The following is a 25,352-nucleotide window of genomic DNA, read 5'->3' as shown; positions in this document are numbered from 1 at the left end:
CAATAGTTAGTAGGGTGTGTGAGAGAGAGGAAAGAAGAAGAAAAACAACAATGACATGGACTTTAAAGCTTATTTCTTGTGTTTTTTCCAGCAGCTGCTGTTTTTGCTCTCCCCTTTGTCCCCTGTCCCCAGCCTCTGAGAATGGAGCACATCCTCAAGGCTTGTTTCGTTGAATGAACGGGTAGATAATCTCGATCAGATGTTTCTTTAGAGAATCCTGTTTAAAACGATTATAGAACTGTGCTGTCCCCCCACCCCGACATACGATGCTTTCACTCTCATTGTTGAGTCACCAGAGGTCACCCAAGGTAACCGTTTCTTGAAACGGGCCTTTGTTTTGGGCTTCCTGTCGAATTTCTTTCCTGTTGCCACGGGGTCGTGTTCGCTCACTGGACACGTAACCACAAGACATCCTCTGTGCCTTTTTCTGGCCGAGCCCCCCCAGAAACGACAATTCAGACCGAGTGGGAAACGAGGTTTGCGCCGTCCAAAAGCGACGTGGAGAGTTGGGTTCCGGGGCTAACGCTTTCTTTTCTGTTTTTTCCCCAGGACACTTGGGCTTCCAAGACAGTTTTGTCACTTCGGGGGTTTTCAGTGTGACTGAGCTAGTCAGAGTGTCTCAGAGTAAGTATCTTTTCCCCTCATTTCACCCCCCACCCCGGCTGCTGGCTTGGGACTAGTTCGTTGCCTGTACCCCCGGGGGTCCTCCAAACTCGGCCGAATTCACTCGAGATAGTTGGGAAGAACGCTGTCTCATGACAGCCTAGAATTTAAATCAGGAAAAGTTAAATGCTATATTGATGGGAGTCCTGGGGAAAGAACTGAAATCCTAATTAGAGAGGCTGTATGGCACGTTGAATGACAGCTAATGATAACAGCTAGCATTTCCATATTACAAAGTGCTTTACAAATATTCCCTCATTTTTTTCCTGGGAGAACAGCCCTGGGAGGTATACGCTATTATCCATCTGTTTTACTCCTGAGGAAACTGAGGCAGAACAAGAGTAGTGGGACTCAGTGTCTGAGGCTAGGTCTTCCTGAGTCCACGGGCAGCGCTCTGGATACTGCCCTTCCCTGGACACTGCCCCTCCCCAGTCACTGTTCCTCCCTGACTCTATGTCTGCTGGTCACTTACCCATTCCCTCTTAGCCTCAGTCTGCTCATCTGTGACCAAATAGGGCTGGAGGACCCGAGCTGAAGGTGAGATTAAGGGTCTTGCCAGTTCCTCATTTAAAGTGAGTCGTGGGGGACACCTGGCAGCTCTCTCCAGTCCCTGAGTCAGCTTTGTGGAAAAGATTTGGTTCTGACCTTTAAGAAAGGCTAACGGCCACAGTGTGAAGGCCCTCATGCTCCAAGGTGGTCCCTGGCCTGCCAGGGCCAGCCCCTGCCACCCCCACCCCTTTTATGCAAAGGTGCATCCGTTAGATGTCTGCCGCTCGGTACGGTCCAGACCACCTGAATGTGAGGTGGGACACCCCCTTTCAGCCAGCCCTTGCATGTATGTGTGTGTGTGTGTGTGTGTATACATATATATACACACACACACATATATATGCATAATGTGATCCTATACACACACATATATAATATATATATATATTATATACCTATTATAGATAGGATTTAAATATTGGATCACAAACATAATCTTAATGCCTGGTATACAGAAGGTGCTTAATAAATGTGCGATGTTTAACTCAGGGATTGCTTCCAGTTGAATGAATAACGATATAATTTGGATCAGGGAATCCCCAAAACCTCGGAGTTGAAAAAGAACTCCAGCCCAACCCAAAGCTGACAAGGGTTTACAATCCTGGGGATGGAAGAGCAGGGAGGAGATCTGATTTGGGAGAGCTCAAATTGTTGGGACTTCCTTCCTTCTCCTCCCTCATGAAAAGTGAATAAATACGTGTATAGTTTGTCAGTCCCACTCTTGGGCAGGGGAGAGAGATACAGAAGCCCTTCTTGGTCAGCATTGAGAAATACGATTCAGACCTTGGTCTGGATCCCTTATCTGAGATCCCAGGAATATGCCTTTGGTTGCATTTTTTACAAAATAGAATAAAGGAATAACTAGAAACGGTCATGTTGCCACACTAGGTACTGCCTGATTTTCAGAGCCTGCGCCAAGGGACCTAGGTAATTCAGTAATTTGACATCCAAGGATTTGGAGTCTCAGCCATTGGTAATCTAGTCATTTGGGGCAAATGTCTATGTTTCCTCATCTGCAAAATGCAGGGGCTGCGCTTGGTGACCCCTACTGTGTGAACTCCAGCCCATGTTCCCCCCCATGTCCCATAACCCCCCCAAAAAGGAAGACCTCTCTTGTTCATGTGTTTACTTTCTCGCTGAACGTAGAGTCCCTCTCTCAGCTTCAGGGGATGCAGATAGGACCCAGACACTCAGGTCTGCCCAAAAAGTCCGGCGCCATCCTTGGCTCTTTCCACTCCAATATCCAGGACCAAGATGGTGGTTCTGTGGGGCCTGGAGGACCAGGGAAGGCAGAGCACAAGCAGGGAGGATGCAGCTGGGTTGGACGGTGGTGTGGGGAGCCAAGGGCAGCAGGGGAAGGTGCTGGGGCGTTAGGAGCCAGGTCAAGACTAAAGTCACAACAGGACCAAGGCTCTAGAGCCAGGAGGTCCGACTCCCCCATTCAGCAGATGAGGAAACTGAGTCCCGGAGCCAGGGAGCTGAGCTCACTATCACCCCCGCTTTGCAGAGGAGACAGGCAGTGGGCCACGAAGGAAGGGCAATCGTACTTGTCTGCCTCTGGCCCCTCATCTTCACATTTAGGAAGGGAAGTGGTTTGGCTTAAAGCACCCAAGCAGTAAGGCTTGAACTTGGGTTCTTTGCCTCCAAAATTCAATTTTATGCTGCTTTTTTTGTCCTCTCCCCCCCCCACACGTCCTGCTACCATAGCCCTGTCTTTAAAACTAAAACAAACTCCCAAGGCTGCTCGGTCTCAAGCCTAATTAATGGAGAAAACTGACAAAATAGGAGGAGTTAGGTAATTGTTTCACTTTAGTTTGGGTTTTCTTGGAGGAGTGGGTTGGGTGGTCTGCCCCGGTTTCAGGAATGAAGAATAGAGAATCTGAGGGGACCCCGAGGCTGTCCCCAAAGTCAAGAGAAAGGGAAAGGGGGCCCAGGTTAGTGGGTGCATCTCCTGGAGTGCAATTATGGGAGGGAGGGCAGGGCCCAAAGTCCCCCATTCCCATTGGTTCTCTGAGGAAGGACTCCCCGCAGTGAGCTCCCAGGTTCATTGGAACACCAGAATGGGCCCGGGACAGCTGTTCTGGCTTAGTTGAGTTAGTTCTGAGGCCCCAGACTCAGAGCTTTGAGCTGCATTATATTTGGTTTTACGTCCTACCGGCCACCCAGGACTCAGCCAGACCCCACTTCCCCCCCATTATAACTGAGAATAACAAGCGCTGCATTGGCTCAGCCCTGGTGTTGGGCTGGGCCGTCTGCAGTTCCCAGGGCCTCCCACCCCTCCCATCCAGGGCCCATTAAGCCCAGGGCATCCAGGGATTTTCAAGAGCACCCTTTAGCTTGTACAAATGCCAGTCCCTCGGGGCACCTTCCAGAAAGCTTCCACTTAAGGAGGCTGCCATTACTGGGGCAGAGGCCGGAAACCCACTTCAAGAACCTAAGATCCAGCACCCGAGAGGAGCTCCCCGGGGAACAACGCAGTGATTATGCTCCCGCTTGGATGCCTCTGGCCTGGGTGGCCCTTTCCCAGAGACCATCTCCTCTCTCTCACCCTCTGGGATGGTCCAGAGCCACCCAGGAGACCGGAGGCCTTCTGATGGCATGAGGACTCTAGGGAAGTTCTAGCCAAGGAGACTCTTCCCCAGAGGGGGCCAGCACTTTCTCTGCAGCGTTGCCTTGGGGCACGACTTGGAGTTTAGTCAGCCAGTCAACAAACATTTGTCCAATCTCTTTGGTGAGCATTTAGTAAGCATCCACTGCCATGTCCCAGGCACTGTGCTGAGCAGTGAGGAAACAACTAAAAAACAGACTCTTGTATGAGCCAGTTACTCTTTCCTGGAAAAGCTGGGGCTGCAGGGGAAGGCAAAATCACCCCCTGTTCTCCCAATGTGTCTTAGAGTGGGGCAACCAGCATGTGATGGCTGGCTATGTACAAAGTTAAGTGACTCATAGTCTGACTCACAGGCAAGGAAGGAAGGAAGGAAGGAAGGAAGGAAGGAAGGAAGGAAGGAAGGAAGGAAGAAAGGAAGAAAGAAAGAAAGAAAGAAAGAAAGAAAAAGAAAGAAAGAAAGAAAGAAAGAAAGAAAGAAAGAAAGAAAGAAAGAAAGAAAGAAAGAAAGAAAGAAAGAAAGAAAGAAAGAAAGGAAGGAAGGAAGGAAGGAAAGGAAAGGAGATAGGGAGAGACAAAGGAAAGAAGGAGGGAAGGAGGGAGGGCTTGTTCCAAGGCCACATGGCTAGTGAACAGGAGAACTGGAATTTGTGAATGCCTCATTCCCCACCCATATGCCACCACCTCTCTGAGGAGGGCCAGAGGATGTGCTTCCTCCTTGTCCTCCCTCCATCTTACTCATAGCTGGTAACTAATGGGAGCTCTGCAGTTTTTCACTGGTTCTTTCCCCCACCTTGATTTTAAGAGGCTCGTGCCTCTGGGAGGCTTTTATATTAATATTAGCAATTCCTTTAAGAGACCCTTAAAATTTCAAAGCCCTTTCCTTTGTCACAAGCCGATGCATTAGATAAGTGATGGCTGAGACGGAAATTGCTGCTGCCCTCAGCAAGCTCATGTTCCAGTGGGGAGCTCACATGGGGACAAACAGGTACATTTAAGATATTCAGAACATGAATAGGAAGTAACCTGTAAGCAGGCCCTAGCGTGGGGGAAGGGGGGAGATGGAGAAAAGAAGGGGGGAATAGAGAACAGTAATTAGACTTCAGCTGTTTGCCCACCCAATAAAGTAGGACCGGTAGTTGAAAGTTATGAAGGAAGGAGACTTGAGCTTGATTGCAGAAATAATTTCTTTAAAATGACTCCATTGTTGATCCCTTGAAGCCAGAAGACTTTCCTTTTTGCCTGCTTGCTAACTGTGACTGTGCAGTCATTTTTCAATTGGAGATGCCTCTTTGTTACCCCTCTTCACAGAGATTCTGGAGCGTTTGCCATTTCCTTCTCCAGCTCACTTGACAGATGTGGAAATTGAGGCAGAGGGAGGTACTAGCTCAGGGTGACACAGCTAGTCAGTGTCTGAGGCCAGATTTAAACCAGGAAGACAAGTCTTAAGATAAAAACGATCCAGAAATGGGTGAGCCTGCCTCTGAAAGTAGTAGGTTCTAACTCCTCAATGATGCTCTTCAAGGAGATACGGTAATTGTTTCCTAGCTATGTTCAGTCCATCAACCAATCAACAGAGCACCTACTGTGTGCTGGAACTATGCTGTATTCTGGGAACTTAAAATCACAGTCTGAAACAACCTCCTTCTCAAGGAGAGTTCCAGAGGAATTATGTTCTGGTTCCGGTTGGACTCAAAGGTCCCTTCCAATGCTCCAGTTATAGGGCCTCCTCCAGCTCCCCTCCTATGTAGCACAGCACTTAAGGTCTTGAGGATTCGTCCCCTTCTGGGACATCTCCCGGATTCCAGGGGGCCTGGAGCATTAACTCGGTGAGCATTTGAATTGGATATTATCATTATTTGCCTTGCCTCCATTTCCAGGGCAAAATCTGTTTTCAGCTCTTCTCCATTTCTCCTAATTGGCCCCCTGCTCTTTCAATATTCCCTCATTAGGGAGCACTGGAGAGAAACTGCAAAGTTGGTTCTGTTTAATAGGGTTCCCTAAAAGGCGGGGGTGGCAGGGAGGCTCGTACATAAATCTGAGGTGACCGGGGCAGCCCGTGAGGTCCCTCACCACCTGGGGGCCTGACTCAGTGGTCCCTGAACTGGTCACCATCAGCCCCGCCCCCCTGGTTGGCAAAGGTCAGGAGCTGATCTCAGAAGAAAAAGGGAAAACCCCCAAACTACTCCTGGCCTCCTCTCCCAGCGAGGTGCCCTTTGTAAGGTTTAGATATTTCCTCTTCAGGAATACTGAGAGAATTTCTCCTGCCTCTGGAATTCTGGGAGCAATCCATCACTTAGTCAATCAACACTCAATTTCCCTGGGTAACCATATGGTTAATGCTGGCAAGGGAAATCTCAGTGTTGCAGAAGCTTCAGTGGGAGGCAAAAAGGACAGCAAGCTTGAGATTGTATAATAGAAATGGCCATCCCTCAGCCCACAGTTAGGAAGGGCTGCCCTCGTCCTGGGACCGTGCTGGGGAGTGTGGTTGTTCAGTTCTGTTTGGGTGCATCTGGCTCTTTGTGACCCCATGTGGGGTTTTCTTGGCAGAGAAGCCGGATGGTTTGTCATTTCCTTCTCTAGCTCATTTTACAGTTGAGGAAACTGAGGCAAATAGGGTGAAAGTGACCTGCCAGGATCACACAGCTAGGAAGTGTCTTGAGTGTGCACCTTAGTCACCAGCTGCAGGGCCACAGAGCTGTAGCTTAAACAGAGCTGCGCTCAAAATCTTGTGTTTTATTGGAGAATCAATTTGTCTACAAATGCATAATAATATGAAGAAGGAGGGAGGGGAGTCAGGAAAGGCCCCCATGTTGCTGTGATACTAGAGGGCTGGCCTTGGAGGCAGGAAACCTGGGTAAAATCCCACCGGCCTTGTGACCCCGGCAGTTGGACCCTCAGGTCTCCCCTCCCTCTCCCAGCAGAGCTGCAGAGGATGTTGGACTTGCCTCCAAGGTCACTCGTGCCTACGTCTGCAGTGCGGTCACTTGGCCCTGGGTTCCGCAGCCCACAGGGATTAAGGGCACACACAGAAAGAACCTGAGTTCCAACCCAAGATCCCCAGGTCTCCACAGCCAGCCCCCTTTCCCCTGCACCATATTATGTTCAAGCCAAAGAAGAATCTTCTGCGTGTGATAGAATCCCTCAAGTTATTTTTGCATATTATCATGAGCAGAGACAGGAGCCATCTGCTGAGAAATGCTCTTGCCCAATGGTGCATTCTCAAGTAAAGACTTCTCCAGGAGGCCCTCTTGGATTGGTCTGTTTTTCTTTCATTGGCCACAATCAAGTTTCTCCTTAGAAGCTTGCTTACTGATTCAGGGAGGTCAATCAACCCATCCTTGCATCCACCCACCCCTCCATCCACCCCTCCACCCCTCCCTCCATCCATCCATCTCTCCATCCCTCCCTCCCTTCATCCCTCCATCCATCCATCCACTGTTCCATTCCCTTCACTCCTCCATCTCTCCCTCCATCCTTGCAGCCCTTCCATCTATCTCTCCATACTTCCATCTACCCCTCTCTCCATCCATCCAAACCCTCCACCCCTCCATCCATCCCTCTCTCCCTCCTTCCATCCCTCCCTCCACCCCTCCCTCCAATCTTCCCTCCCTCCCTCCCTCCTTCCAGCCTTCCCTCTCACCTTCCCTCCAGCCCTCCCTTCCTGCAGCCTTCCCTCCCTCTCTCCCTCCCTTTCCCCCCTTCCAGCCCCCCTTCTCTCCCTCCCTCCTTGCAGCCCTCTCTCCACCCCTCCCTCCCTCTCTCTCCCCCCCTCCTCCACCCCTCCCTACCTCCCTCCCTCCTCCAGCCCTCCCTCTCTCCCTCCATCCTTCCAGGCCTCCTTAGCTAGCTGTGCCCCAGTGTGGGCGCCTGTCTGTGGCTGCGAGGCTGTCAGCGCGCCCACCCGACGTCCCTGAATAATTCCGGTCTCTGCCCCCTTCCTTCGGAAGTGCTGCCAGGGCGCCGAAGGCCGGCTTTCAGCCCCGGGCGCTTTGCTGGGAGAGGCACAGAGAGGCCATTGTGGCTCGGCGGCCTGACTTGGGCTTCCCTGCTCGGGCTTTCTCGGCCTCGGAAGCTGCAGGGGTTAAGCAAACTCCGGGGCCGGGGATGACTTCAGGGCCCTGGAATCTGCACAGAGCCGGGCCTGGACCAGCTGTGGTTCTCCCAGTGTGAAAGGGCCCTCCCGGTGACCTGACTTGGTCCCGGGTTCCTCCGCCTTCATCCGGGTTCCTTAGCCTTCCCGCAGAATCTATTAGAGCCCCGGGCAGCCACAGGCAGGCCCGGCCTCCCAGAATGCCGCAGGGCTCCCGAGCTCGTCCGTGGGATGCGGCGGTGACTGGCTCCATCTCCAGCCTGGCATGAGGTGGTACCCTAGCAGCTGCTCCTGCTGCGGCCCCAGAGGCGTTTAAACAGAGCTCCAGGCCAGGCCCTTCCGGGCGGCAGAGAGCTGGGGGCAGCTGCCTACCACTGCCCGCCTTCTCTCTTTTGCCTGTGGCCAAATCAAGGCGGTTTCCAGGGTCCTAGTGAACAATAGAGTGGTCACGGAGAAGGCCCGGAAGCAAAGCTGGGGGCTGGCGGTTGGGCCCAGGGGAAGCCCCGAGGCGGGTGCTGTGGGCCCCAGGCCCCGGGCTTCCTCCAGAGCCAGTTCTCCTGCCCCCCCAGGAAAGCTTTTCCCGGGCCCCGAGTTGTTAGTGCAACAATTCCTTCTCCTCCTCCAAAAACCTGACTTTTCTTTTTGTGAAATCTTTCATAGGGTCTCACTTACAGATACGGCCCCTCCCAGTGTCCCAAAGGAAAGTCTTTCTGCCCCTGAGGCAGAAAGTGTTAGGGATTTCTGGTTGGATCAGGGGTCAACAGGCATTTGTTTATTGCCCCTTACTAGGAGCCAGTGTGAAATGCAGCATCAAAGAAAAACCAAAATCACCACCAGCCCTCAAGGAGCTTACATGCTAACGGGCAGACAACTTGCACTTAAGGGAAATGGAAATGGAAGGAGCCTTGGAGGTCCTCCCTGTGACGTTCTGGTTCTGAAAAGGGGAAGCTGGGGTCAACCAGGCTGGGGCGTAGGGCAGAGTGGATGGACAAGGTCTTTAGGCCCCCAAATCAGTTTTCTAATCCAGTTTAATTCAGTTAAAAAAAGATGCACCTACTGTGTGCTGATCCAGGAGCAGACATCACTTGAGGACCTTTCCTTAGGGAACTTACATGTAGTGGGGGGAACATGATTCCCAGTATCAGTTTGGTCAGAGTGGCTGGACAAGGCCACCATCCCCCAAAATCAATTTTCTAATTCATTTTAATTCACTTTAACAAATATGCACCTACTGTGGACTAATCCAGGGACAAACATCACTGAGGACCTTTCCTTAAGGAGCTTACATGTAGTAGGGGGAAACATGATTCCCAGGATTGATTTAAATCCAGAAAAGATTTTAAGGAACACCAAGTCCAGCATTCTCCCTTTATAGACGATGACCCAAAGAAAGGGGGATTGCCAAATTCACCCAGATAGCACGCAGCTGAATCATGCCATGGGTCTCTACCTCCATACTCAGCAATCTTTTCATTCCACCATGTTGCAGGGTCAAGTTTTAGGCCATGACCTGAACTTTTTCTAAACATATATTTATTACATATACATATTTATATATACCCATAAATAAGCGGTACATAGAAATACGTTATATGCAGAGAAAAGAAATATGTCTGATAAAACAGATTTTCATTCATTTTTCCTCTCAAGGAAGATATATGCATGTGTATAGAATATGTTTGTATATGCACATTCACCCGTGTGTGGATGTGTCTCTCCACTCCAAACTTTTTATTTTCTCTGGACGAGTGGTCCGTTGGTTCTCTCATTAAGTGATACCTTAGGAACGGGAAGACTGACCTGGCATTAAAAATGGCCATTTAAAAAAATTATCTCCATTTCTTAGCCGGCCCTGATGATGGCCACGGACCCTTTGGACTTCAGCTGGAGAGCGGGAGGGGAAGAAGATTATAATAAAAAAGAGATTGCGAGCAAGGACCAAGCCGTCGCTGTGACCTTGCTTTTTGTCTGCTGTTCCACAATTCAATGGCAGTCCACTTCAGCCCTGCTCTCGATCAATATCCTATTAAAGCTGCACAAAAAAAGTCTCCATAAACTTCGCGGTTAGCCATGTTTATAAATGGAACTCAGCATAATGAGATGGTCAATAGCAGACTGTACCAGTCAGTGCAAAATGAGCATCCCCCATTTTCTGTCGGGAGGTTTTCGGTGCAGAGAACGGAGGGGACAACATGGAGGAGACAGGCGGAGGCGGGCTCGGAGGAACAGTCGGCCTTCTTGCCAGTTCCAGAAACTCCAGTTGGGATTTTTTTCCCTTCTCCCCCCGCCCGCCCCAATCCCAGAATCACCAAAGTTTATCTGCTTGACATAATTTTCCAAACCCTTGTCCAATTCCTCTCGCCTCGAATCCATATTTTCATAGTTTTAATCAACTCTCAAAGGAAAATAAAGATGGAATCATACGTAGAGCCATATTCTCAGGAAGAAAAATATATCGCTTTGACTGGCCTAATGTAGTGGGTTTCCTGTACTATAATTCAATCAATTTCCAAAATAAATATTAAAATTGAGTTAGTGCAGAGGGATTTGGGGGGTTAATTTTTCTCGTATTTTTCTTTACATTTTGGAGGGTGAGTCAGGGACAGACTGGCAGAAGTCGAGATGTCCATCAGCTACTATTGATCCCAAAGCACAAGTCACAGGGTGGGTGGCCAATGTGGACATTTCCTTTCCTAAGCCCTCAGCCCCAGGGGAGAGCAAGAACCCAAGGAGCTCCCTCTGTCTTTAGCCATTTATGCCCTTGAAGAAGGGACAGAGATGTGTCCCTGACATAAGCTGCGTGGGGGGGTCTAGACCACCCTGGGAGGTGAAATTGGAGCTCCCGCCAGAGGAGTCCCTTCACTTACACCACCATCCATCAAGGGAGCTGTCAGCGGAGGGAGCGTTCCCTCCCACTAAGCACTTGTGTCTCCCCCCCCTTTCCCCCGCCCGCTTCCCGGGGAGAGCCGCTGGCCAGGTGGCCCCACGACAGGGCCCGCTCCAAGGTCAAGAGTCAGGCTCTCTTTTCATTTCAATTGCCGACTCTGCAGGATTCACTAATTATTGAACATCCTCATGCTCTGGGCTCCGAGCCGGGATGGCTGAGACCCCCACTCCTTGAGCATTTTGTGAGGAGGGGGCTCATTTGCTGCTATCCATAGGGCATTAGTGTGCTCAGAAGGGCTGTTGTAATAAGTGCAGCAATGATGCAGGGGAGAAAATGAAGCCTCCTCACTGGAGTGAAGATAACAAAAGATTAAATAAAGATTGAAAAATGAAGATAAATAAAATGAATTGAAAGATTAAAAATGAAGATAAATAAAATGAATTAAAAGATGAAATAAATGAAGATAAATTTAAAAAAAATAAAAAGGCAGATTTGGCCTTTTCCCTTTCCCCTTCCTTAAATTACCTGGAAATAAAAATACATTTTTCAGAATATGTTTTGGATATTCTGATGCAACGGTCCAAACAGCAAACCAGAGTCAGAAATCTAGTTTATTTTGTCCAGCACTTATTATGCCCCTCAGATATCCAAGGCACTGTGCTAGACTCTGGATATACAGACAAAAAGCAGCAATAGCCGTCCTCAAAGAATATGTAATCAGTTGGTGGGATTCACACACAAAAGTCATTCATTTAGGGGAGGAGGAATCAAGAAATGCTTCATGGAGGAGGGGCTACCTGAGCTGAACTTTGAAAATAGCTAAGGATTCCAAGATAGGAGAGGGAATCAGATGATCAAAGCCCTAAGGTGGAAATAATATGGATTCAAGGAAAGCAAGTTGATGTTTTGTCTGGAGCACCGACTGTGATGAGCAGTGATGTTAAGCTTGGAGAAGTAGACCAGAGCCTTAATGCAGCCCCTGTAATCAACAGGCTGAGGAGCAGTAGGGAGCCAGTGGAGACTCTTCAGCATCAGAGTGACACTCTCAAACTTGTGCTATAGTGATTGGCAGCTCTATGGATAGGAAGGGACAGGCTTGAGACAGGGAGACCAATAAGGGGTTACAGTAATCCAGGGAAAAGTGCTAAAGTCCTCAGCTAGGGTGGGGGCTGTGGGTGAGTGGAAACTTGTGGGAGAGAGGCTGTGAAAGTAGACATGGCACCTGATTGGATACTGATGGCAATGCTTAGAATGCTCTCAGTGAATTCTGGGTAAGGAGCTCACATGATAGAGCCCCTTTTCTGGTTTATATAGCATATAAATTAAGAGAGAAAACAGCCTTTGAATTAAACCTTCTTAATCTGAGATCCATGAACTTTTATTTTAGAATTTTAGTATTTGTATTTCCATGGAATTAATTTTGTTTTAATTCAGCGAGTTTTATTTTACACATTTAACAAATAATTCTAAGAAGGGATCTATGAGGCTCCACAGAATTGCCAAGGGGTCCATTGTTTTTTAAAAAGGTTAAAATTGTAGCATGAAGGCTAACTAACCCAATCTCTGCCCCATGAAGACCAACTGCACCAGGTTAACCCAATACCTGGAGCACAAAGGCTAACTCTACCAGGTTAACCCAATCCTTGGACTATGAAGACTAATCGTACTGAGTTAACCCAATCTCTTCACCTTGAAAGCTATCCCAGGCTAACCTAAAACCTGGACTATGAAAACTAATCATACCAAGTTAACCCAATCTCTGCACCAAGTTAATCCAGTCTCTGGAGCATGAAGGCTAACTATATAACAAGTTAACCTGATCTCTTCACCATGAAGGCTAACTATCCTAGGTTATTCCAAACTCTGGAGCACAAAAGGTAACTATACCAGGTTAATCTAATCTCTGGAGCACAAAGGCTAATTCCACCAGGTTAACCCAATCTCTGCACCATGAAGACCAACTGCCACCAGGTTAACCCAATCTCTATACCATAAAAACTAACTTCCACCAGGTTAACCCAGTCTCTGCACCCTGAAGACTTAACTACCACCAGGTTAACCCAATCTCCGAGCTGGAAGGCTAACCATACCAGGTTAACTCAATCTCTGAGCTGGAAGGCTAACCATACCAGATTAATTCAATCTCTGAAATATGAAGTCTAACTATACATTACCCACAATTTGAGTTTTCAAGGCTCACTGTGCCACATTATCCCGTCTGGGGAGAATGAACACTAACAGTATCAAGCTAGCCAACCTCTGGCCCAGTATTGGGTCCGGAATTGAGTCGGGATGATTTTTGACTTCAGCTCCAAGTTAGGAAGAGATCACTTCAGAAAATCCACAATGATATGACCGTGCAGAAGCTGGAGCACACTCTCTGACTGGGTCATGGGGGGAACTATGACAGCATTATTTAACATCTACAAATACAGAAGTTGGGAGAGACAGGCTTGGGAACAGGCAGTCAGGCAGGCAGGCAGATGGTGGGCTTTCCTCCGGGTGATCATCACATCCCTTTAGGCCCCCACTTAGGACTCTGAGATGGTATAAGCCCTCTGTTGCAGGCTGAAAGTCAAAAGCCAAGTTGCCCAATACTTGGTTTTGGTGAGCCTGCGTTATTTAATCAATCAGTCAGTCAGTTAACAGGCAATCAGTCAGTAAGGGTCTGCCAAAAAGCACCAGAGCTCTAAATATAAATGGTGGATGGATCCTCCCCTAACTGAGCTTACATTTGTCAGAGGAATAAAATATTGAAATATGAAATATGCCTAGTAGAAGGAAGACGAAGTATCAGGGGACCTAGGACCTGACTCCTATTTTGCCTCTTGAGCAAATGATTGAGATCTTCCTGAGCGTCCATTTCCTCATTTGTACAAATGAGGAATTTCCAAATAAGTGGAAGCTCAAGGAGTGCATAGGTAGTGTATGTGTGTGTGTTTCTTCACTGCTCAGAACCAGATAAATGCGCTTTTCCTTTTTCTGGGCAGTTTAGCACAGTGGGAAGACCATTATATTTGGAGTCTGAGGACTTGGGTGTAAGGAAGAGATCACCTGCCTGTGGCCTGAGTTCCCTTGTTTGTAAAATATTGGAGACTAAATGAGTTGGCCTTAGATCTGTATCTGTGATCCTATTATCTCAGAATTCTGGTGGCCCGTTTGGGGTCCCAGGCTCAGTTTCCTCAGTTGTAAAATGGGCACTGTATGACCTCTCCCTCCAGACCGTGAGCCTGCGGTCTCTTTTTCTGGGCCACTCGGGGCCCTTCCAGCTCTTGTTCATCATATAGCCAAGACCATCCATCTGAGAGGAGCTGGGACGTCCAGGCCCACAGAGCAGTCCAGGGTAGAGGAGGCTCACAGAGTAGTCCAGGGGCAGCTCCCCGGGCCAGAAGCTTTGGGCAAGGAGGATCCAGAAGGCTCTGGAGTAGCCAGCACCCACCAATATTGGCATGATTGATTTCCATTCAAGGCTGGCTGACCGCAATGTGGTCACTTCTCCCCTCCGGAGCTGTTCCCATTACGCCTCCAGGATCTGCAAGGAGTCTGGGTTACAGCAGGCCTGTCCCCAGGACCCCTCCCCAATCTTTCACACAAATTCATCAGTTTTACAGCCTCATGGAGTGGCTGTCAGGAAAGTCCGGAAGGAAGCACAGATCGATCAGATGAGTTAATTTGACTGTCCTGCTCTCCTTCCCCCAGTCCCTCTCTTAAAGGAAGTACATTATGGGAACGGGAAGGAACAGAAGAGTTGCATTTTCTTGACCTAAATTACCTCCTGACTTAATTTCTTTTCCCAGTGATTCCTGATTTGATCAAGTGTCCATAGCCCATGTGTCTTTCTGCTAGACTTGTGGGTAAAATAGTGAATGGGTTTGGGGGCAGGTTCTTTCCTCTGGAGCAGCATCATAGACTTACTTATGAAATCTCAGCTACAAATATGTTGGGCTTCTGCCACACAGGCTTCTGATTTAGGGTTTTTGTTCTTCCCATCTATCCGGTCTCTCAGTGTGCGTTCCTAAAGGCTTATTATTCCAAAAAGCAGCTAGAAGGCACCACAGTGCATAGTGCTGCTTCTGGAGTCAGGAAGTTCTGAGTTCAAATGGTATAACTTTACCTCTGTTTGTGTCAGTTTCTAATAGTAGCACCTATCTCCCAGAGTTGTTGTGAAGATCAAATGAGATAATAATTATAAGTATAAATAGTTATTTATATATATAATACCTTTATAAATAATTATTGGAGCTTAGCACAGTGTCTTGTATATAATAAGTATTTAATAATTACTAATTATCATTATTATTAGTCAGTGTCATTGGATCCTGCAAGCCTTCTCTTTCCACTACCGTCCCTGGCAGAAAACTCTTCTTGGCTCACCCTCCTCTCCTCTCCACTTGTTTTGACAAAATTTCAAGTAAAGGCAACATGAAGTGAGGCCTAAAATTGGGGAAATAGGCTCAAATTCTGTCTCTAATTTGTATCAGTGTAAACATGGGCAAATCACTTTATTAATTCCTCTGGAGAATGGGATGATAAAATTGGACAAATTATTCTCAGTTCTTTTGGAAATAGTAAGAGGCTTTGTAAGCTATAAAAAAATGTAAAATTGTGGATTGGTTAATTAACTAATTGGTTCATTGGTTTAGTGTTAGGGAGTAAATTCAGAGCTGAGATGTGCCTTCAGATGCTAAAGCTTCAAAATCCACTCTTCTTTCTTTTATGATTCAATCCGGCTACTGGTTATTGAACTTCAGGTGTTGGCTCAGCTTTCTACCAGGTGCTTTGGTAAGAAACAAGAAATCCCTGCTCAAAGGCTGGAAACACACTAGTCCCGAAGGCAAGAACCCTCACTCTGAATCCAGGCTTTATTTGTACTTCCTTGGGCAGGGGACAAATTCTCACCTCCCCAAAATGGAGATAATAATTTATACAAGCTACTCCACAGATTTATAGATAATAGAGCTCTTCATTTTATAACTTAGGGAGCTGAGGTCCAGATTTGCTGTGAGGAAAACATTTTGGAAAACTCAAAGTGCCATAGAAAAAATAATTACTTCTTATTTGCTATAATACCAATTGGATCCCTTATATTCCTGGTATTTATCTATCTTAGTTATGAAGTGATTTGCCCAGGGTCTCACAGCTAGGAAGTGTCTGTGGTCACATTTGAACTCAGCTCTTTTTTACTCCAGGCCCAGCACTCTACCCACTGTGCTACCTAACTGCTCTGATCCATATATGTGTGATCATTTCACACGTCCATGCACATAGGTACGTGTGCAGTATGTGTGTGTGCATATATATGCTTCCCCATACCTGGAGGGCCCTTCCCCATAAAACCCTGAGTTCCCAGCTCAGGAAGCACATTCTACAAAAGACCTTCCCCAATCTCGATTGCTCTCTTCCTTGCAAAAACGAATCTTGACTGAACAGAACAGCTTTCTGTGTTTCTTTCACATAGACTTTGCAGTCACTTTTCTCAGCCTCTCCTTCTTTGTTCTGCTTGCTGCAGCTGACAGCATCCTGTCCCCCCCCTCCTCCTCCCCTGCTATCGGTCACTTGCTTTCCATCTCCTCAGCCAAGTCTGCGTTGACATGTTTAGGTGGAAGCTCCTCGAGGGCAGGGACAATTCTGCTTTTATCTCTCATATCCCTCGAGGGGTTGGAGAGGCTTCCCAGATTGAATCGAGTCCAGAAGTTCATAAGCAGCCAGGGAACAATATGGGAGACATGTTAGGGTCGTTCCAGGACAGTTGCAGGCCCAGGATGGCTTTCTGAAAGCTGTCCAGGAATGCTGGGAATGATAGTTGGAACTGAGAGGAGAGATGGAAAGTCTATGAGGAAAAGGAAAAGCTAGTTCCCAGAATAAAGTCCTTTTTAGCGTCCTTCCACGTCTCAAGCGCGTGGCTGATTACTTAGGTTATGGTACCTGAGGGCTCGTGCTAAATTAGCCATCACTGTCGATCGTTTCTTCCCAGGATCTAATGGTTTTCTCTTTGTTCTTCCAGCACCGATAGCCGCAGGAACTGGCCCCAATTTCTCTCTCTCCGATTTGGAAAGCTCTTCCTACTATAGCATGAGCCCGGGAGCCATGAGGAGGTCTTTACCCAGTACATCCTCAACCAGGTATGCGGGTCGGGGGCTTGTGTGTGGCTGCTCTTGCTTGTGATGTTGGGCCAGGCTTGGGATTCCATTGGCACCGAGGACTCCCAGTGTGGAAGCTCCCTCCCCTGCCGCTGCTCAGCCAGTCGCCTGCATGTTCTGGCCTGAGAGCCTGTGAGAGGTGAAGTGCCTGTGGAGACTCATCCGCCCAGTAAGCGTCAGGGGCTGGACCCGCCTCCAGCCCTCCCTGACTCCAGACTGGTCCCTGTCCATTCCACCGTGCTGCCTTCCATCGTCACCATCACCGACATTTTTATTATTGCATCATGTTTGCTTGCATGTGAGCTACTTCCTGTGGCGATGAGGAGTTTAGGGAGTTTTGTTTTGTGTCTAAACAGCTTAATTTCTCACCCACTCCAGTGGCTCTGTGACTTCCCTGTTGTGGGCAATCCCTCCAACAGTGCAGATCACAGCCCATTCCTGCCTGCCCATTCTGTGCCCTCCTTGTTCGAGAACCACTTTTGTTTTAACTCAGTGTCTCTCGAGTGCCTACTGTGTGCTCAGGACTGAAGGTGGGGGGAATCGCAGGAAATGTGAGCCGTTATCCCCCACCCCAAAGGGAGAGAGCCGCAGTAATCACTGAAGCCTTCGGTGTCGTGCTCTGGGTCTGGGAATGCTTGACAGACCCGATCTCATTCTAGCCTCACAACAGCCCTGTGAGGTGGGTGCTATGGGAACTATCCTCCCTGTTTGGTGGCTGAGGAAATGGAGGTGTAGGGAGCCCCAAAACTTGCCTGGAGGCACCCAGATAATGTCAGGTGAGGGCTGAGAAAGAACAAAGTCACGGGCTCCAGATAGAAATGCTGCAGGAGCTAATGGATGAGGAAGAGTCTCCCTTGGGCCCGGAGTACCCAAAGTGGGGGAGGCTCTATCCAGGCCCAGAGGAGGGGTAAAGTTTAAAGAGAAGATGGCTTGGGAGATACTTCCAACCAGGAGAACAGCTGGAACCAAAGCAAGAAAGTGGAAGAGAGCAGAGAAGGATTAAATAAAAGTGTCTTGGAAATTGAGAGAAATAGTTTAGCAACAAGGGGTCAAATAGTGAATCACAGCATTCGAGGCTTTAATTAAAGAAATAATAATGTGAATCACTATGTTAGTGAGGGTCACCAGGACACTATTAAACTCAAGTGCCTTTAGCATGGGCCTCGTAGAATCATGGCGAGGAGGGGATCCAGAATTCTGTGCAAGGACTTCTGTTCTGGCTGGAACTAAAAAGATAAAAGCCTTCCAGAATAAACCCAATGGTGGACTGTTTTGTCTATCTTTGCTAGACCGAGATTGATCACCAGATTGATTTCTGGGTGATACATTTCTTCAGCCATGGTCATCCAGTAAAAGGAAAGAGAGTGGACAGAAGGTAGAATGGAAAACCCAACCCGACCCGAAACACTGAAAAAGCAGAGAGAGAATAAAAATGAGAGGTTTTTGCATCAGGTGAATCTGAAAAGGCAAGAGTTACAATCATGCTGTCAAACAAAACAAAAATAAAATTTCACACTATCAGTTGGAGATAAGAAAACTACATATGTTTAAAGGAGGATTGACAGTGAACCAATTTTATTTCTAAATGTATACTCACTAAGTGTCATAACATCTAAATTCGTAAAGGAAAAGTTAATTGAATTGCAAAAAAGATATAGATGGTAACAGATTAATAGTGAGAGGATTAATTTTCCTTCCTAGATCTGGACAAATCTATCAGATAGATAAACAAAAGGGAACTAAAACAGAACTGTTGGAGGATTTGGACCCCAAATACCTATAGTGTCTTTTGAAGGGTAATATTAAATGATATATGTACTTCTCAACAATATGTGATACTTTTATAAAAATAGACAATGTGTGAAGCCACAAATTTTGAATATAAAAAATTAAATATTAAAATGTCTTACACAGAAAATAATACAATAAAAGTAGCAATTCATATAGCAAAAACAAATAAAATATTTTAGTCCCACATGGAAATGTAACAAAAACATTTAAAATAACAAATGGAGTAAAGAATAAAGCGTAGAAACAATTAATAATTGTAATAATGAGACAAAAAAATCAAAACTTCTAGAATGCATGTAAAACAATATTGAGAGGAAAAATTATAGCCCTTGTAACATACATTAACAAAATAGAAATAGGGAACTAATCAACAGAATATGCAATTAAATCATTACAAGCAAACAAAAACCTCTTAAGTCCCACATAGAAGAAATCTTGAAAATGAGAGGTGAAATAAATAAATTGAAAACAAAAAAGACTTTGGGAAAGATTAACAAACCCAATAAGCTTCTAGCCAATCTCAGTAAAAAGAAGATGGAGTAAAATTAAATCAGAACAACTTTTATATGAACATGATAAAATCACAATAGAGAAATAAAAGGAACTATCAGAACATGCTACACATAGTTATATACTAGAAAAAAAAGGATTTTAAAAAAATAAAATATCATCTACAAAAATATCCAAATAAGCAGGCTAGCAAATAGAAAACTTAATCCAAATACAAACGTAGTAATTTAACTAGTTATGTAGGATTTACAAAATGGGGGAGGGTTAGGTGGTTAGAAGTGGACGTGCTCCAGATAGATTTACAGGAGAATTCTATTAAACTTTTAAAGAGCAATAAAATAACAACATTACAGAAACTATTTTCAAATATGGCACAATGCAATATGCTACCAAACTTGCTTTGTAATGCCTAAAGACCAGGGAAAGGAGAGAGAGAGAGAGAGAGAGAGAGAGAGAGAGAGAGAGAGAGAGAGAGAATTAGTTAGTTCAGAGATCTACCAAATTGTAGAGTTTGTACTAGTTTGCATTGGGTTAAGAAGGGCCACCACTGCTAAAATCAGAATTCCTAGGAATATTGAGGTCAGTATGTTGTCTACAAGTAGTCTACATAAGAGACAGAGAAATGAGGGAAAACAAACAAAAGAAAGATCTGAGATTCAATCCTCCTGGAAATGGGGATATTCTACGGAGACCCCCTTCCATTCCCTCCACTGCGAGTCATTCCTAGATCTAAGACTAGAAGGGACCTTAGAGGCCATTTAGTCCAACCTGTTAAATTGACGGATGGGAAGCTCAGAAAAGTAACATAACTTGCTGATGGTCACACACACACAGAGGTCTAATTTGAATCTGATTACATAAAAGTGGATCATTTTTGCATAAACAAAACCAATGCAACTAAAATTAAAAAGAAAACAGTTGGACGGGAGGCAGGATTTTTACAGGAAAATAAGTCAAAATCCTTGATAGAGCTCTCACTCCAAGCTATATTGATTGTTTGAGGCACAGAGAGAGATTAAATTTCTTGCCTGAGGTCAGATAGCAAGTCGGCTCAGAGGAAGGTCTTTCCCATCCAAGCCAGGCACTCTATCCACTCTAAATAACTCTATCTCTAGAATAAACTAACAATAATATTATTTTTTAAATAAACTTGAGCATTGGCTGTGACAACATGTGGAGGAGGTGACGACGCGGAAAGAAATTTGACATCCGTGTGTTTCAGTTCAACAAGCATTTATTAAATATCTGCTCTTTTGGCAGCCAAGATAACAAAACAACAAAAGGTCTCCCAGTTCCTGCCTTTGAATGGGTTTTCCTATAAAACCATATATAAGTGGTTATATAACCCTATAAAATCAGGGCTGAGGTTTCCTCCTTCCAAGACGAGGGGCTCAAGTTTTCCATTCTAAGCTGCCCGATTTGGGGGGAATAGCGACTCACAGGACTGTTTCCCGCACATGAGGTGAATCCTGTTCCTTCCCTTGTCTTTGCATACCTTTTGCCATCCACGAGCCCATATTTTCTTTATTTTGCCTAATCGATATCCGGGGCCAATATCGGAAGTGAAATTGACAGCCAAGCCTCCCCTCCGTTCTGCTACCCTTATAGATTTCCATCTTACTGGAGAAGGGAAGAGGGAAGGTTAAACGTGATGACTTCTGCCTCCCCAGCTGATGCTTCTTCGCATTCTCAGCTATTGAAAATGCCAGTTATCCAGAACAGACAAACTGCCCGAAAGCACAGGTCAAATTCAATGTTTTGGGGGGCTGGGGGGCGGATCTGTGGTATTTTTGTTTTCCCCTCTTGCCATGGCGCGATGGTGAATGTGTTCATTTGGCCGTGAGGTGGAGGACGGCACGCGCTCGCTGTCGGGAGGGAAGGTCTCTGGCCTGGGCTGCAGATGCGGACGCTCATGGCCCAGAGTCAGCGTGCCACTTGTTCTGTCTCATACGGGGCGCTCCCATCCAGGGGACTGGGTCCCGGCTCTTGGCGCCTCGGGCTTCACTTTCTGGAGAAAGGCGGGTTATTAACGTCCCCCCGAAGCCCAGCAGCCGTCCGCGTGCTCTTCTGCAAACAGCTAACCCTGATGAGGAGCTAATTATAAACAGCCTCCTTAGTTAATAACTCAGTAATATGTTTGTTCTTCTCTCATTAGCCTCTTCCTAGCTGGGCTCCAGGAAAAAAAAAAGTCTTTAAACACATAAAGTCAGCAGAATTATCAGTGCCTAGGGAAGCTGAACTTTACAGAGAGATAGTCATCCATTGGGCGCTCGTACACGTGTCTGATGCATATTCGGGCAGATTGCCGCAAAAGCGAGGGAAATCACGAAATACTGCTCCTGTCCTGCAATTGTCCGAGGACAGGAATGGAAACTTTTTTCACCTTTGTCTCCCCAGCCCCAAACAAAAGTCCTTACGCAGAGTAATCCAGAAGGGAGACAACACGGAAAGTATGTAGAATCTGTAATCAGAAGATCTGGGTTTAAATTCTGTCTCTGTTACTATCTGGGTGACCTTGCACAGGTCACTTAAATTCTCCAGATCTCAGTTTCCTCAATTATATATATATATATATATATATATATATATATATATATATATATAGTATTTTAAATATATAATCCTTTGAATGTCAGATTTGAAATCAGGAAGATAGGTTCCAACCCCTCCCAGATGTGTAAGGCCAGACGAATCCCTGCAATCTATTTCCATGTCTGTAAAAAGGAGATCACTGTTCCTTTAATGCCATTTCTTTAGTGTACCATGCTCAAATGTCTGGAAAGCCCTTTGCAAACCCTCCAAGTACTATTTAAAGGTCTATAGCCCCAAGAGCCGTAGCTGGGGATCTGTTGCATTTAATTGCCCTCAGATTTTACAGCGCAGTTTGAGGGGGGAAAAAAGCACTTTCTTGATGTATATCCACATGAACAAACACTCATATGGGACCTGGTGTGTGCCAGGCACTGTAATGGGTACTGGGGATACAAAGATAAAAATGAAAATATTGTCTTGCAAATAACCTACCTTCTTTTGAGGGAATTGCCATTTTCTTGTGCAAGTAAAGGCAATTCTCGTGGAGCTCTCGCTGGGCCAGGCTCCACGTTAAGCCCTGAGCTGCCCCCGTCTCCAGGTGCCCAGTGGATAATGGAGAGATGACATCAGACGCTTTGTGAGAGCAGATTATGCACGATAAATTGGAGCCGGCTCTGAGGGAAGGGGCCAGCGCTGAGCGGGATTGAGAAGGACGTTCCGTAATGGGAGAAACTGGGTCCGAGACTTTAGGGAATCCAGGAGGTGGAGAGGAGCAGAGGGGCCAGTCAGGAGATGGAGTGCCATGTGGTGAAGATCATCAGGACCAATGGCCGGGGTTTTAGACCACGCCCGAGACTCTAAGATTAGGAAAGGCGTCCTCTCCAGGGTATCCTTTGGTTTGAACTTGGAGGCAGTGGAGAATCCCAAGAGGCAGCAATGAGGAAGGAGTGTATCCCAGGCGTGTGGAACAGCCTAGGCAAATGCGCAGGGGTGGGAGATGGAATACGGGGAATTGCGACTGAAAAGGGGGAGTCACGTGGAACCAGTCTGGAAAGGTAGCCTGGAACCTAACTATAAATGTCACCAGACCTGGACTTGAAGCCTTGCCCAAGAGGCAAATTCTCCCAGAGCTCACATTTCCCTGACTTTGTCTTCAAGAGCTCCCAGTCTCCTTCAGCCCGAGCCCTTTGATAGTTATGCTTTGGATAATATACCGTGGAGCCATTTCTCTAAAGATGGCGGCTCTATTCCTTGCCATTATTTTAACTAGTATTTTCATTTTAGTTGTTTAATGCCTCGGCTAGGCCCTTCAAGGGGGCCCATGTCACATTGCCACCCACTGAAAATTCAGGAAAAAGCCAGTTCTGATCAGTGCGGGTCCTGATTAAGTACTGGCCGAGGGGACTCGGATTGTGATGTTGGTGACTTGGGCAGAGCCATGTCCTCTTGTCAGCATCATTGACTTCTTCCTGCCAGACTGGCCAGTTCCTTGCCCTCATGTAAGAAACATCCCTGTTTCTATAAGTAAAGTGAATCCCTGAGATTTATACGGACTAAGAATCCTCAGTCCAAGTCTTCCCTCAGGGATGACTCCCAACATGGAAATGTCCCTGCCCTTCTCTTCCCCTTCAGATTCCATATAGGAAAGGGGGGGAGGAAATAAGCAATTATTAAGTGCCTACTGTATGCCAGGGACTATGCAAAGGGCTTTTTCAAATATACCTTAGGGCTCCGTTGGACAGCTTGCTGATTCATATAACACATAATTTATGTATTATTGATGGTATCATGGTATGTCCTTACTAACCTGTTAGGGCAGGGGCCCATGTTTATCTAAACTTTGTATTTCTTCCATTGCCTCTGAATATAGTTGGCGTTTAATAAATAGTTGTTATTTGGTATCTCTTACGACTCACCATATAGCCTTCAGGAAGGCAGAGCCTTTCAGTTTTGTCTTTCTATTCCTGTCATCTAGAATAGGATCTTCCAAACGGTACATGTTTAATAAATGCTTGTTGGTTGTTGATTGGTTGATCATATTTATAGAAACTTAGTCTGGCATTTAAAGCCCACAAGAGTCTGGTTCCAATCTATCTTTATTGGCAGATTTCACATTCTTCCCCCTCACGCTTTTTCCATTTCGGTCATGCTAGCCTGCTTGCTACATTCCCTTCACGCACTCCACAGTTTAGCCAAAAAAGCATTTTTGCTGTTTTTCACACATGACACTCCCATCTCCCACCTCCATGCCTTTGCATGCAGTGGTCCCCAGACCCTTTTCACCATTAGTTAGAAACTGTAGTTTCCTTCAAGGTTCCAGAGAACTACCTATTTTTAGTTCTCTTTCACCCAATATTACTTTATATTTATTTATCTGAATATTTCTCATCGGTCCCCTTTCCCCCAATACAAGCTTCTTGAGGGCAGGGATTTTTTCCTCTTCTCCTCTTCTTAGAATACTACACAATAGGTATTTAATTAATGCATATTAGATGCTTTTCTTTTCTCCTCATGGACCCTCCATGAGGTCCAGGGCCATCTCCCACCCCCTTTAGCAGCCCTCTTTGATTAGTGAAGGATTATGTCAAGGTGTCGCTTACCCCTAGTGCCTTGCAGAGGTCTCTGCCCTTAGCAGGGATTTTGAAAATGTTTGATGAATGACTGACTGAGCGAATCAGGAATTACTCCTTCCCGCCCCTCCTTTTTGAGCCTGGAATAAGGTGGTCCACGGGGAGAAGTGGTTGCTTTGCATTCTAACGTGTCTCCCTTCACTCTTCCAGCTCGACAAAGCGCCTCAAATCTGTGGAGGACGAAATGGACAGCCCTGGGGAAGAGCCCTTCTACACTAGCCAAGGACGCTCCCCGGGCAGCGGCAGCCAGTCCAGCGGATGGCATGAAGTCGAGCCAGGTAAAGGTGGCCAGCGGCTGCCGCAGGCCTGAGCGTGGGCCGTGTTTGGGAGGGGGAGCATGTGGCAGGAAGACGGCAGCGCAGGTCCTTCCCATTTATTTATTTTATCCATTCATTCATTCATTCATTATTTATTTATTTATCTGGGGTTCTGTTGGGGAAGGCCAAGGGAATGTGCTTAGAGAACAGACTTCCCCTTTAAGAACATGGCAACCCAGTGGTGGGGCACCACAATTCAGCTGAAGTCCCATCACAGTTAAAGTCGGCATTCAAGGCTTTATCTGCTTTCACCTACCTCACCTCACCACCCAGTGTCCTACTAGATCCTTAAGGTGTAACCGGTGTGGTTTCTGGATGGTCTGTAAGGAATCCTGGTAAAAGAGTGATCTGATGTTTCACCGGTAGTTGGAAATAAGAAAGAGCCCTTTGGGTTGGAATCCATAGCTTGGATTCTTGGAAATATAATTTCCCCTTCCCTCCACTTTTAATTATTAAAATTGGACACCATGATCTTTGAAACCTTGGGCCAATTGTTGGTAAAATTACGGTCTTGTGTACATCTTGGATCTGAATCTGTGCATTTATTGTAGTTTTGAATTCTTACCCTCCCACCGCCCAGCAAGGTTGATTGAAAATTGCTCTGAAATTTTAGGAGTGTTGTATGGGACCCTGGA

At 46.5% G+C, this 25,352-nt stretch overlaps 1 protein-coding gene across 7 annotated transcripts in view; it reads left to right on the top strand.

The window, feature by feature from the left end:
- The window catches only part of NFIA (nuclear factor I A), a 429,987-nt gene that overhangs the window by 290,757 nt on the left and 113,878 nt on the right, over nucleotides 1–25,352 (top strand). For all 7 annotated transcript variants that reach the window (XM_031969010.1, XM_031969009.1, XM_031969013.1 and 4 more), the window contains exons 4-6: nucleotides 550–624; nucleotides 16,802–16,919; nucleotides 24,551–24,678. In XM_031969010.1, the coding sequence (XP_031824870.1) occupies nucleotides 550–624; nucleotides 16,802–16,919; nucleotides 24,551–24,678 (321 nt within the window). The remainder of the gene's footprint in view (nucleotides 1–549; nucleotides 625–16,801; nucleotides 16,920–24,550; nucleotides 24,679–25,352) is intronic.

Source organism: Sarcophilus harrisii, chromosome 4 (genome assembly GCF_902635505.1).
Source record: "Sarcophilus harrisii chromosome 4, mSarHar1.11, whole genome shotgun sequence".
NCBI classification, from domain to species: Eukaryota; Metazoa; Chordata; class Mammalia; order Dasyuromorphia; family Dasyuridae; genus Sarcophilus; species Sarcophilus harrisii.
The sequence above is the reverse complement of the archived record's forward strand: the minus strand, read 5'-3'. Positions and strand labels throughout refer to the sequence as shown.